Here is a 14,381-nt window from a genome sequence, read left to right on the forward strand (position 1 = left end):
ATCTCAGTGTTTTCTTCATATAGAATTGCTGTGTTTGCCATTCTTTTTCATCCAAATCTAATGTGGACCTTAGCATGGCTTTCCCACATTGTCACATATCACGATTATGGAATTTTGAGTCAGTTATGATTGTCTATTTGTTAAATTAAAAGTGATATTTTCCTAGTTGCCTCTGTACAACTGCCCACAGCACTGAATTACCACTGGGGTCTAGGGACAGGATTTGTTCTAAAATCCAGGAACAGGAGCGATTTCTTCCCAACCTCGCCAAGAAATTCTGACTTTTCCATATTAACAGAAACATATTTTCCACAGTAAGTGAGACACACTTTCTGGTCTGATTTCAGGTGGTCTAATTTGCACTTAACATGCTGAAAATCCTGAAATCCTGATGAGAACAGTAGGTTGGATTTAGGAATTGGGAGCACTGTTGTCTCTAAGAAGGGGAAGGTGTGTGCAGGAGCTCTGGGTGTGGTTACATAAGAGAAATACAAACCTTGTCATTTCCAGAGAAGGGGACCATGGTGAGGCGGGCATCTTGCCCTGGAACTGGAGTTGCTCCGCTGCAGCCGCCTCAGTTTATGGGCAATGTGGTCACTCACTGAGAGGAGTAGCGTGTGGGCGTGCACATCTGTGAGTGAGGGAGGGGAGTGCTTTCCTGGAGGAACAGTCCCTTCAGAAGGTGAATGCGAGGTGGTGGGTGCAGTGGCTGAGCGTGTCGGTCTGAACCACATCGCTGAGCTCAGCCTGGAGGGCACCTTTACTGCCTGTGTCCTTGCAAAGTTCCCTCAACCGCCATCACTCTATTCTCTCCAACTGTAGGGACGAAGGGCACTTAGCTCACCGAGATGATGTGAAAGTTAAACAAAAATCTGGTGCAAAGAAAGTCCCCATATAATCCTGGCTACAGAGTAAAATGCTCAAAATCGCTCAATAAATTTTACTCACTTTGTATATTGAGGTATAATTGACATATGGCATTATATTAGTGTCACATAAAGATTGGATATTCTAAATATATATAAAGCCAGGGCCCTCACGACCAGATGGACAACTGAACAGTAACAGTAAGAACCACACACCAGCTGCATGGGGTGACCTGGCCATCAGAGGGGTTAGTGAGGGACAACCAAATGACTGAACAAGCAGGCTGTATTGGGGGACAAGACCACCATGGGGGTTAATGAGGGACAACCAAAGGACTGACCATCAGGTTGCACGCAGTGACCAGGCCAGCAGGGGGGTTAGTGAGGGACTACCAAAAGACTGACCATCAGGCTGCATGGTGCCAACAAGCCAGCGAGGGGGCAGTTAGGGGCTACCAGGCCGGCTGGGAGGGCAATTGGGGGGGACCTGGCCAGGAGGAGGGCAGTTGGGGGTGATCAGGCCAGCATGCAGTGGTGGTTAGGGGTCATCAGGCTGGTGGGGGGTGGCAGTTAGGGGCAATCAGGCAGGCAGGCAGGCGGGTGGTTAGGAGCAGGCAATCCGGATTGTGAGAGGAATGTCTGACAGTCGGCTTAGGCCCAATCCCTGGAATTGGGCCTAAATTGGCAGTCAGACATCCCCCGAGGGATCCAAGATTGGAGAGGGTGCAGGCTGGGCTGACTGAATACCCTCCCCCTGCATGAATTTTGTGCACTGGGACTCTAGTTTGTATATATTAGAAATGAACACCACAGTAAGTCTAGGGAACATTTATACCACACATAGTTACTAAACTCTTTCTAGTGATGATAACATTTAAGACAGTGGTTCCAACATGGAGCACATGCCACACAGGGGAGAAATTTGATTTTTAAAGGCAGACATTTGAGAATGAGTTATTAACAGCTAATTTTTTTATTTTCATGGTTCTAGGGGCCTCATGTACAGTATATAAATGTATATTGTGACATATTTATGCATTTCAGTTGTCTACTAGTATTATGTTTTGAAACTTTACTTGCTATTTTTCATATCACTTCATATTATTTTTTTAAACAATTTCTTAGTGGTTTTTCCCTCAGTACTTCAACTGTCCTTTCATGCTTTTATTTTTCTCTTTCATGGATGCCATGTTCTTTGGAAGCTTGTTTAGACCAAGTTAACGGCCTTTCAGGCTTCCTCCACGTGAATAGGAGCTCACTTTTTGAACAATAGGAATCCTCTGTCATGAGGGAGGCGGCATCAGGGTTTAGAGAAGCTTAGGTGGGGCCTGGCCAAAAAGGGTGGGAACCACTGCTGTAAGATCTGCCCTCGTAGCTGTGCATTGCATCCTGGTGACTTGTGTATTTCGTAGCTGGAAGTTTATGCCTTTTGACCATCTTCCTCCATTTCACCCCCTCAATTGCAGTCATTTCACTACAGCATGGTTAGTATCCTGTCACTAGACACATGCAGGCACATGGAGGACTGCGAGTCAGAACTGGGGCGTGAGAATTAACACGGAACTTCAATGGACAGCTGTCCTTTCGAGTCCACTGAGGATCTGAGAGGCACATGTATGTTAGTATAATATGTGCTGATGATCTAACGTAGAACTAGATGCTCTAAATCACATGATGACATCAAAGGATGTACTTCCTAGTTTCCCATTAAGTTCCATTTCCTGAACATTCTATAATAATTTCATTAGCAATGTCTTCTTCTACCTTTTCATAGCATAAAGCAAGAGCAGTTGACTAAATAAGAGGACATGCCCCCAGGAAAATGAGAAAATCCTAATGGGGACCAGGATGAAAGAACTGAATGCTTTTCACATGAAATACTAGCTGTTCTAACGCAGAGCTGCTGGGCCACAGGCTGGCTTTGAGTCCTTCTCAGTCTCCCAGTCCCTTCCACACTTTGGTTTGGACAGTTGGCCTGATCACACTGGTGGGGTAAGTGCTGTCCAAAGGCACTTTCCCTCCATCCCACACAGATCGCCTCCTCTAGCCCCTTTCTCCAAGTGTGCTCCGGAGAGGCCATGAGCTCAGTGACAGGACCTGGAGAGAAACCTGAAAATCCTTTACACTCAGGTTAAATTATAAAATAACTTCTATTTTCCTTCAGTGAGTGACATATCCCCTCTGTAAAGAGTCACCAATTATACTCTCCAATCAGCAGCTACAAGCCTGTCACATCATTAGTTAACAAGGAAGCTGCTCCATGAGGTGTACCCAGAATCACAGTCTTTCCCAGTATTGAAACACCTGGAAGATCACAGTGGCTTTAACTGTGAGAGGCTAAGTCATTTCCCCAAATCTGCAGCACTAAGTTCAGGGACAACAGCGAAATAAGCCCCTCAGAGAAAGACAAGCCACTCCTGCTCATCAGTGAGATCCACATAATCTCACTCATATGTGGAATCTGATGAACAAAATAAACTGATGAACAAAATAGATGCAGAGACATAGAAGCACAGAGGGAAGGTAGGGGATGGTGGGTGGGTGGGAAGAGATCAACCAAAGAACTTGTGCACCTGTATGCATAACCCAGGGACACAGACAATAGAGTGGTGAGGGCTTGGGTTGGGGTGGGACAGGGGAGGGCTAGAAGAAGTCAATGGGGAAAAAGGAGACATATGTAATACTTTCAACATTAAAGATTTTTTAAAAAGAACAAAATTGAAGGCCTCCTAACTTGCAATCACCTCCCTCATCCTCTCAGCTCCCAGCACACACACTCATCCATTTGCAAAACAGCTCTGTCTGCAGTGAGAGAGACCAATGCTCCCCAAAGGCTCCAACTTGTGTGCTCATCACCGACAGCGCAGAGCTGCCTCACAATAGGGCCCAACACAGTGTTTCTGACACAACCAGACCAAACCTTCAAAGCACTAAATCAAAGCAATGCTTTTAATGCAGGAAATTTTAAATTTCAGAAGAGGAACTGCCTACTGAATCTCTGACCAGCAACTGATGATGTTGTTCATCTCTGATGCTCAATGGTTCTCAGTACTGAGATGACCCAATCCTGAAAAAAGAAATGAGTTCCTCAGTTGGTGTTTCTGGGGATGTGGGTGGAGAAGGGTCACGGTCCTCACTGAGTGAGACCCCCCTGCTCCCTGCCCCTGTCCTCTCTGAGCTCCAGCATGGTGTGTCTGCGGTTCCCCGGAGGCTCCTGGGTGGCCGCTCTGATGGTGATGCTGATGGCACTGAGCCCTCCCCTGGCTCAGGCCAGGGACACTCCACGTAAGTGCACCTTGGGGGTGGGCTGTTGTGGGGGGAGGAAGAAAGGGAATTAGCTTTGTCACTGTGTCCAAAATGGTGGCATTTTCCTCAGTGACCACCTGCCTTTATCATATGGATCCCGATTCTTTCCACCACAAAAGGGGCTGGTGCTCGCCAATATGAGATGTACAAGGGGCTCCATGTATCTCAGCTGTTCTTCTCACCTTGCCTCCAGTCAAATCTCCCCAGTCTCCTGTCAGCTTTCATCAGAGCCTAGAGAGGATTGAGAAAATAATGATCTCAGACTAATTCCCACCCAGTGCTCCATTTATTGTATTGAGTTATCCCCAAAAGGAACGTTTCTCTGGCATTTTATGGGGAATAAAAAGGAATTAGAGGGTCTCTCTTTGAGGACCCTGTGTTCTGTCCTCAGCAGAATCTGTGATGCTGGTGCCTCTCCCTACTATGTGAGATGTATCCAGGGGCCTCCCCACCATCTCCTTTCCTTTCTTCCTAAGCCCCTTAAGAAAGAAAAAACTCAGAGCAATAAATGCTTTAAAAAAATACCCCAGGGTTATGGGACAGAGAGCATGGATTCACCTGACATCAGTTCAAGTGCTAAGGGAGCTCTCCCTGAGGAAGTGACACTTCAGACCTGGATGATGAGAGACGCCACCCTGTGAAGATCTAGGGGACAAGTGTCCCAGGGAGAGGGAGAGGAGAGGCCAGAGTGTGGGAACGTGTTCGCCGTGTTGAAGGAGCAGGAGGAAGGCTAGCGGGGCTGCAGCAGGCGAGCAAGCTGGGGAGTGACATTGACAGAGGAAGAGGCTGGGGAAGACGGGAGACACATCATATTGGGGCCTAATGGGTGGGTAAGAAGTTTGAATTTTATCTGAAGAGACGTGTGAACTGCTGAAGGTTATAGGGGAGCCCACCTATATTCATTAAAAACAATAATCCCAGCTACCAGGGGAGATTGGATTGCGGGGTTCACAAGAGGAGTCGGGGGGCCCTTGAGGAGCATGGAAGAGCGCCCAGGTGACGGGCTTGGGCTTCAGTGTGAGCGGCAAAGGCAGCGGGAAAGGGGACGTGAGCAGATCTGGGGGAGATATTTTTACGACTCCTGGATGAAATGGGGAAGGAGTCACAATCCCTAAGGATTTATCCTCAATAATTTGAATAAACTTGGTGGAGCTGTGTATTGAGAAAGGAAAGACTGTGTAAGAAGTAATTTGAATGATTTTAACATTTATGTGGAGCTGCCAAGAGGTCAGTTGAACACAGGAGCCTGGATTTCATGGCCGGCCAGGGCAGGGGTGATTGTGTTGGTGTCATTGACAGATGTGCTGTGTCAAACTCCAGGGAAGTTAAGGAGAGAGAGAGAGAGAGAGAGAGAGAGAGAGAGAGAGAGAGAGAGAATATGAGAAGATGCTAAGGGCTGAGCCTAGAGGACCAAGGGCCAATGAGAGCAGAGGCGACTGAGAAGGGGTGCAGTGTGTTGATGAAAACCAAGAGAAGGTGATGCAGGGCTGTGAGGGGAAGTAGATTTTTCCAGAAGGGAGTGGCCAGGTGTGATGAGAACCACTAGGAGGCAGGGAAGTGAGAGCATGCAGAGCAGTGAGCACTGGGTTTGGTGGGTGTGAAGTTCGCAGTCAGTGAATGGATGAGACGGAAACTGATTGGACCGTTTGAAGGGAGGACAGGAGCTGAAGACGTGAGGGATGATTACAGGTGCCTCCGAGCAGCCACCTCAGGGAGACTGTGCGCTGGGCTCAGGGAGTCAGGGGACCTAAAGCATAAGAACAAAGGAGCCGGAAGAGAAGCTGGGGGACGCGAGAACCAGAGATGCTCAGTCATCAGCGAGGAGCCACTGGAGTGACCTTGAAGGCAGAGGTGACTGGTTATGAAAGCCACCAATTCCATAGCCACCGTTTATTAGTGACCCAGAGCAGACAGTCACCACCTGGGGAGGAGGGTGGAGTCATGGACAAGACAAATCTGGTCCCTGCGGCCTGGAGCAGCGTCACATGGGGCAGTTACTGTGCACCAGGCCTGCATTTGAGTGTGTGACTCTCATAACCGTCCTGTCTCACCTGCAGCAATTACAACTGTAGTCACCCATGGAATCTGATTCAGAGAGTTTAAGCAACTTACCCAGAGTCACATGGTTAGTTGTAGAGCCAGGTGACATAGTCTAGATCACAGTATCTAGAAAGTCCTCTCTTCTACATCAGCACAGTCCTTTCATATTAGGTGCGTGTATATCCTGTTATTATACAGGGACCAATGTGTCTGTCCTTGTGTCCAAATGACATTTAGTGATAAAACTGATCAAAGACAGTTGCCAAATGTTGATAAAGACATTATTTTCTCTAGAAAGTTAAGGAATAGAAAGATCTCATGACCCTGCATTTTTAGGGGTTATAAGAATTAAAATAGCAAGTTATTTATTGATTGCTTATATGATCAGCAATAGGAAGAATCACTATTTAATCCCACACTTAACACTATCCTGTGAGGAATACAGTATCAGTAAATCTATTTTAGAAATAAAGAACAAGGCCCATGGGTGTACAATCTGACTCAGTGGGAGCTCATGTTCTAATTTAGGTTCCTCATTCTAGAGCCTGGGCTTCCACCCCCACTGTGAACAGGGGCTTGGCTCGGTCTGACTTGCTGCTGAGATTTCTGATGTCCCATGGTCCAGCGTGTGTCTCAGTGCTGGGGGCAGCTGGTGCAAGGGCTGCCAGTTCCAATATACAGGAGGAATTTACATCCATTTTGCATTTACACCTTGAAAAGTTCCATATGGGCTTACACTATGTACAGACTGTTGTGGGCACGTGAGGAACACAAGGGAGTTTAAGTGCCCTCCTCCCCCTCAGATTTGATCAGCAGCTGGGATTGTGTTGCCAATGGAAATACAGGAGCCAGCTTTAAGCTGAATTTCAGAGAAACAACAATTATTTATCTGAAATTCCAGTGTAACTGGGAATCATATATATATTTATTTGCTTTATCTTTAAGTTGGGCCCATGAGCATGGCCTGACAGTGCTCACCACACAGGCTACAGTGAACAGCAACTCACACATGTTTATTTTCAGCTTCTCATGTGTCAGGAAGGTGCTAGAGAATTTGTGAAAAGTAAGACAGACCTGGTCTGACCAGAGTGTCCTCCCCTCTGCCGTCATTTCTACGTGAAGGTCTCGACCTAAAGTCTGGGACCTGCTCCTGTTTGTAATCTGTCTCTGTGAGGGAGTCATCTCAGCTGCTCCCCTTCTGAGGGACCTGCCTGTAGAAATGAGCGTCCACATCCCGCCAAGGCTGGTACCCTGATGCCTCCTGGTATTACTGGGAGCAGGAGGCAGGTAGAAAGTGAATTAGTTGGGACTTTGAACAGGAATCAAATGGCCGTGGCTGTAGCTGCTCCTGTAGACAAGCAGTGGGCCAGTGGCCGGGAGATTACAAAAGAAGACGATGTGGAGTATAAATGATGACTCGGTGATTGGGTGGCGAGGCAAAGAAACAGGTAGATCTTGGTCCTGAACAAGTTTATTTTCCTGGAAAAGTAGTCTGCACTGGAACCAGATTCCTAAAGAACATACATGTCATATAGACCATGCCTTTCCACAGACACAATATTGGCTAAATTTTCATTGTCATTCCCAGCTGCTGCATAATCAACAGTGGCTTTTTCACCCCAGATTTTTCAGACGGTTCACCACCCCTTCCTCTTCCCAAACCAGGAACTTCTGGCAATTTCTGGAGCCATGTCTGCTGTCACACGGGGGTGTCTCTGACAGCTGGTGGGGAAGCCGTGTGCAGCCCACTGTGTACAGAACACCCACCCCAACCTCACAGAGTCATCTGGTCCGAACGTCAATAGTGTGAGGGTGAGAACACTGCTGGACACCGGCTGTTTCTGAAAATTCTAGACTCACACTTTATACACACGCACCTTCCAATGCAGCTCTTCACGGTTTATTAAGAAAAAAAAATTAGACAGTTACATAAATTCACCACTTTCTCGTTGAACCCATTCAATCACTTGAAGTTTAAAACCTTCCTTTTTACTTTGCCTTCTGCGATATTTGTCAAAACGTCATGAGTTGTTGTCACTCATCTCTGCTGACCTTCCACGTCTCTCCTCCATGAGTCGTGCATCATGGGGAGCCCCCTGTCCTCAGTCAGGGCCTCGCATTTCTGCAGGGACTCTCTCCACACCAGCGATGGGGTCAGAGCTTCCATCCACCACCTGCTTTAACCACAGGTGTGATCTGGTTCTCTGCGCCTCCTGGGTTGGACATGCAGGAAAGAGAGGGCGCCCTATTGGGATTAGGGTGTAACCCCCTGAACCTCCTCAGTGCTTTCTCTTACATGCAGTAGAAGCCCCCCTAACTCACCCCAGGCTCTCAGGACCCGCCTCCTCCAGGCTCCTGCCCCGTCCCTCCCACTGTCTGGGCTCAGAGCCTGTTCTCTGGATTCCCAGGAGGCACATGGGTTCTCTGAGGCTTTGCAGGTGGCATTGCCTTCATCTGAGATGTGCCCCCTCCCCCATATACAGGGGCCATGCCCCACATCCTGTCACTCAGAGGCCCTGGCCCCGCCCCTGATGGAACTTGGACCCTGTGGTCCCTGCTCCAGGCGCCCCTTTCCTGCCATCTCCCTCCTGTGTGGGTGTGCCTGTGGATGGGCTGTGATGGGCACTTTGGTGAATTCTAAGCTGCAGAGCAGAGGGCGATGCCAGGTTACCTGCCTGGGTCCCAGGGCAGTTGGGGCCTGGCAGGAGGTCCCATGCCCAGGGGGTGACAGGAGGAGGCGGGTGTTGGGAAGGGAGAGGCTGGAGGTGAGACCGGGGCGTCTAGGAGGAGGAGGTGATGGCACAAGTACTCCCCAGCCTGGAGCCCGGAGCCCTCGGGGCAGCCCAGTGGGTGCCCAGAGGCTGAGGGTCCCAGGGGTCTCCCTGCCTTGCGGCCTCCCAGCCCCAGAGGAGGGGCCCTGGGCGTTGGCAGTGGGGGTGCCAGGTCCTGTGTCCCCACGCCTGGGAGCCCCGCAATGGGCGGCGTCGCCATCCTCTCTCACCAGCGTGACGGGTCCTTCCTGTCCCCGCAGCACATTTCCTGGAGCAGGCCAAGTCTGAGTGTCATTTCTCCAAGGGGATGGAGCGGGTCCGGTTCCTGGACAGATACATCCACAACGGGCAGGAGGATGTGCGCTTCGACAGCGACGTGGGGGAGTTCCGCGCGCTGACGGAGCTGGGGCGGCCAGACGCTGAGGCCTGGAACAGCCAGGAGGGCGAACTGGAGCGGATGCGGACCTCGGTGGACACGTTCTGCAGATACAACTACAGATTGTCTGAGGGATTCTGGATGCCTCGCCAAAGTGAGTGCGGAGGGAGGGAGGAGGGAAAGGGGTGGGAGGGGTGGAGTGGGGGCGGGGAGGTGCGCACACAGGGCTGTGAGGAGCACCCTGAGGGGCCTGTGGTCCTGTCCTGTGTAGGGCGTTTCCAGGGGTGCCCAGTCCTATCAGGTCGGGGGAGGGCTTGGGGAGCAGCGGGGAGGGAGGGGGGGAGGTGGGAGGAGGGAGTCAGTCTGTCTTGGCCAAACCCCCCCTGACCCTGAGCCCTGGAATAGGGGTGCTGGGTGCACAGGCCTGTCCCTGGGCAGAGGGTCAGGCTGGGTGTGAGGGGCCGGGCCTCCAGGCACCTCTGGCCTCTCTGAGCTCCTTTCAGGTCTCAGTGTCTTGTTCCCCCTCAGTGCCCTGTGTTTACAGAGGGGGTGATGGGGAGCCAGGGTCTGATTGTAATTGTGTTACTTAACACACTGATGTCACATCTACACAGGCTGACAGCATTTAAGTCATTACATGTTAACTGTTTAGAGTTCTGACAAACTACTTTGCATTCTGTTTTAATTTTTTTCAATATTACCGAATACTCAGGTGAAAAATTGTTTTTTACTTTAAATTTATCCTTTTTTGATTTCTAAGGTTCTTGAACATTTTTCACGTACGTGTTGGCTAATGGCTGTTCCTGCTCTAGGTATGGCCTGTTGTCCGTCATCCCCGGGCCTTTTTCTCAGTGATTTTCCGGGTTCTGTAGGCCCGTGGTCGGCAAACGGCGGCTCGCGTGACACATGTGGCTCTTTGGCCCCTTGAGTGTGGCTCTTCCTAAGCCTTAGAAGTACCCTAATTAAGTTAATAACAATGTACCTACCTATATAATTTAAGTTTAAAAAATTTGGCTCTCAAAAGAAATTTCAATCATTATATTGTTGATATTTGGCTCTGTTGACTAATGAGTTTGCCAACCACTGCTATAGGCAGCCAGATGGACACTTTGCTAACATTGATTCAACATTTTCTCGAGCTCCTGCCTTGTGTTTTCATTCTGTTTTATTGCTTTCCATGTTAAGAATTTAAACATCTTTAAGGTAATGAATACACTCAGAAGTTGCTAGCAATGATTTACCACCAATCTTAATCTACCCTTTTGGGGTGCAGTAAAAATGTTTCCCCCAGGCCCCTCCTCCTCCTCAATCTTTCCCCCTCCTTCTCCTCTTCTATTTCCCCCCCCCCTCCTCCTTCTCCTCTTCCTCCACTTTTTACTCCTCCTCCTCCTCCGCAAAATTTGTCTTTATTGAGCATGGTCTCAGGCACCAAGTACATGCATTAATGAGTCCCAGACCCTGCCGTGAGCTCAAATGCCACTTGAAAAGAGAGACAATTATAAAATGACAGGTATCCCAATAACAGACCGGCTTCTGTTGAGAAGTAGCGGGTTGCTCAGTGAGCGTCACTGTCAGTGTTACAATGATGCTGCCCTGCTCCTCTGTCTCCCTCAGGACTCAGCCCCCGGAGCTAGGGAGTCACCTGTCTTTCCTGTTTCCAGGGGAACCACCTCTGTGTTCTCAGGTGTGATCACATTCCCAGGACTTCACACCCTGAGTCCCACCTTCCCCAAGCTGTTCCCCAGCTTCTCCCTCTGCTCTCCTTGTATTCTCTCTCCATATGTGATAAACAGCTGACATATAGTGACGGCTATGTTCCAGCCACTGTTGTACATATTTCAGGCCCATTGGTCCTCATACGTCCTTAAGCGGTGAGTTAGTATTATCACCCCCTTTGCAGGTGAGGAGCTGAGCAGAGAGGATCCCCCAGGATCAGCCAGTGACCAGGCAGCCCTGCCCCAGAAATCACACTGGAACTCACACACTCTGTGCCTCACAAAGATTTGTAAACACTTCATTCAACAATGAGTAACTGTTTCAAGACATGAAAGATCCCCCAAATTTACTAAACGTCTCTCAAATCCAGTGGCCTGGGCTGTAGGCAGAGTTTTAAGGCTCATGGCACTACCTCCTGTGGGGCCACAGGGTGGTAGGAGGGGGGCCTGCCTGGGCCTGGAGCCTGGGACTGGAGATGAGGCCAAAACAGAGCAACTAAGGGCCTGCCTGTCCTGCTCACATCTCCCTCCGCCTTCTCTGTCCTAGCTGAGCCCACAGTGACCGTGTATCCTGCAAAGGCCCAGCGCCTGCAGCACCACAACCTCCTGGTCTGCTCCGTGAACGGCTTCTATCCGGGTGACATTGAGGTCCGCTGGCTGCGCAACGGCCAGGAAGAGGAGGCTGGGGTGGTGTCCACGGGCCTGATCCGGAACGGGGACTGGACCTTCCAGACCCTGGTGATGCTGGAGACAGTTCCCCGGAGCGGGGAGGTCTACACCTGCCAAGTGCGGCACCCCAGCAGCACCAGCCCTGTCACCGAGGAATGGAGTGAGACGCCCTCTGACCTCACACGCCTCTCCCCCCATCCACAGGGGCCTTTGCTTGTCCCTGAGGGTCAGGGTCCCCTCTCCCCACACCCCGTTTTCCTTTGCTCTGTCTCTCCTTCAGTACAGGCCACAGGGTAGCCCTGTGATCGCTTCTGTGGACACCCATAGTCCTGGGAGGCCGCCATGCCTGCCCTGCTCTGAATTCCCCACACTCTCCCCTTCATGGTGCTCCTTGGCCCTGGGCACCATCCTCTGTCGGGCTGGGCAGTGCTTCTGCCTGCGCTGAGCTGCCCACTGTGATCTGGGAAGAGGTGTGTTCTCCACAGCGTGGGGACCTTCCTGCCGTGGGAGAGCCCCGTCTGCTCTGCCGTCTGCGGCTCTGTCACCCGGGCCAAGTCCTGGAGGTCACCAGCCCCGGGCTCCGCAGCCTCAGAGGCCAAAGCAGTGGCCTTGGGTGGGGAGTGAGGGGACCTGAGGCCAGTGCCTGGGCCTTGTACCTGCTCAGTGTGACCTCAGTCTCTTTCCTGGAAATGGCTATTGTTCTGCTTCTTCCAGTGTAGCACCTTCCCGCACACCCACCCCCCATTTCCAAGCTCTCAATCCCAGGGTCTCCATTAGAGAAGTTGGTTTGGGCCAAAACCCACTGAAACCAGCTTCTCTCTCAGGGGCCCAGTCTGGATCCGCACAGAACAAGGTGCTGAGTGGAGCCGGGGGCTTCGTGCTGGGGCTGCTCTTCCTCGGGGCGGGGCTGCTCATCTACTTCAGGGCTCAGAAAGGTGAGGAGCCTGCTGGCAGCCGAGGCCCCGAGATGGTGGGGAGAACTGGGGCTTTCCTGGGTGAGCTCTGGGTATGGCAACGCCTTAGAAGCCTCTCTTTCCCTGTCGGTCTCACGTTCCCTGGAAATGCAGAAATAACCAGCTCCCGGTTCTCAGGGTGGAGAGATGAGGAGTCATGGCTGTGGGGTTATAGAGGGGTTAACACCCACGGAGATTTGGGTGCAGATCCTGGCGTACATGGAGGAGCCGGCCCTGCAGTCACTAATGACACTGGATGTGAGGGCTTCGGGGCCACTGCTCTCAGCTTCTGCTCTGGTCCCTGCTCTGGTGTCAGCGGGTGGGGGTGCTGCTGGAGAAGCTCAGGTGGCCTGGGCGGGGACCCTGTGTTTGGGGACACACTTACCTTCCTATCTTTAAGTGGCATCTTCCTTCTCTTCCCAGGACACTCTGGACTTCAGCCCACAGGTAACGCTCCCTAATCCTCTCTCAGGGACGCATTTGGTTTCCCTAGAACAGAAGGTGCAGGGGAGGAGCCAGGGGACAGGTAGCGGGGAGCCTGGGTGTGGCTCTGGCCGCTTACACTGCAGGGTCTCCTCCCGCCTGGTGAGAGGCAGCTCTGAAGCAGCTGTGGCTCCTGTGGCCTCAGAGCTTTTCTTCTCACTTGGGAGCCCCAGCAGGAGGCCTGGGAGGGCAGCGCCCCTGCTGGCGGGCCCTGGGAACTGCACTGTCCTCTGTCTGCAGGACTCCTGAGCTGAGGTGGCCATGGCGACAAGGGCAGGAGGGAACCTTCTGTCCAGCCCCTTCGCAGCCTGAAGAGGTTTCCTGCTGGGCTCTCACTCCACAAGGAGAGCCGCCTCAGGCTCTGGCTGGGTCCTGGCCCCTGACCCGCAGCTCCTCCCTGCTGGTTCCTCCCCACCCTGGACCTGGAGGCCCCAGTGTTGACTGCATACCCTTATCACCATCCCTCCCTGTCCCTGTGTGTTCAACCCTCGCTGTCTGCTGAGCATCTTAGCTCACCTCTGCCCACATTTCTTTGTAAAAATGTTCCTCAATTAAATATGGAGTGAAACCATCTGCCTCACAGGCTTCAAGGGCAGGAAGTAGGAAGAAAAGGTTTCCTTGTTCCCATCCTGCTTTTTCATGAGTGTTCCCTCCTGTAATCGGCCTGGTTCCTGAGCCAGGAGAGAGCCGGCCATGGACCTGAACACAGTGGTCTCCTACGTCGGTGTTTCTCAGACAAGCACACAGGTTCCTTTCTCTTGGGATACAGAAGGGGCCAGCCTGTATATGAAACGCAGGCAAGCCAAGCAGTGTGGCTCAGTGGTTGAGTGTCAACCTGTAAACCAGGGGGTCACCCTTCACCTCTGGGTCAGGGCATATCCCAGGGTTTCAGGCTCAATCCCCAATTGGGGGCATAGAGAAAGCAGCCGATCAATGATTCTTTCTCATCATTGATGTTTCTATGTCTCTCCCTCTTCCTTCTCTGAAATCAATAAAAATATATATGTATATATTTTTTTTTTAAGAAAAGCAGGCCACTTATAAGGATATGATGTCTTCACTGTTTCTATAATCATGTGCTTTTTGCTCGTTTCCTCTAATTTTTTAAAAGAAGGTACCTAAACCCGGTGCCTCTCAAAGTCCCCTTTATGAGACTAATGGTGGCTTCCACACTTCAGTCATTTTGCGTCTCAGATAAAATG

General features: G+C 51.0%; 1 protein-coding gene across 3 annotated transcripts in view; it reads left to right on the plus strand.

Moving 5' to 3' along the window:
* Positions 1-3,945: 3,945 nt before the first annotated feature.
* Positions 3,946-14,381, plus strand: part of LOC132237449 (DLA class II histocompatibility antigen, DR-1 beta chain-like) — an 85,850-nt gene continuing 75,414 nt past the window's right edge. The window contains exons 1-7 of one of the 3 annotated variants that reach the window (XR_009453532.1): positions 3,946-4,151; positions 9,244-9,513; positions 11,622-11,903; positions 12,568-12,678; positions 13,120-13,143; positions 13,420-13,503; positions 13,564-13,620. Coding sequence is in view for 1 of the 3 variants with exons in the window: in XM_059701955.1 (XP_059557938.1) it covers positions 4,052-4,151; positions 9,244-9,513; positions 11,622-11,903; positions 12,568-12,678; positions 13,120-13,143; positions 13,420-13,433 (801 nt within the window). In the remaining 2 variants the exon portion in view is untranslated. Of the gene's footprint in view, positions 4,152-9,243; positions 9,514-11,621; positions 11,904-12,567; positions 12,679-13,119; positions 13,144-13,419; positions 13,751-14,381 lie in introns of those variants that run through there. The other 2 variants (XR_009453531.1, XM_059701955.1) reach the window with 2 other exon arrangements.

The sequence above is a fragment of the Myotis daubentonii genome, chromosome 6, assembly GCF_963259705.1.
Source record: "Myotis daubentonii chromosome 6, mMyoDau2.1, whole genome shotgun sequence".
Taxonomy (NCBI): Eukaryota; Metazoa; Chordata; class Mammalia; order Chiroptera; family Vespertilionidae; genus Myotis; species Myotis daubentonii.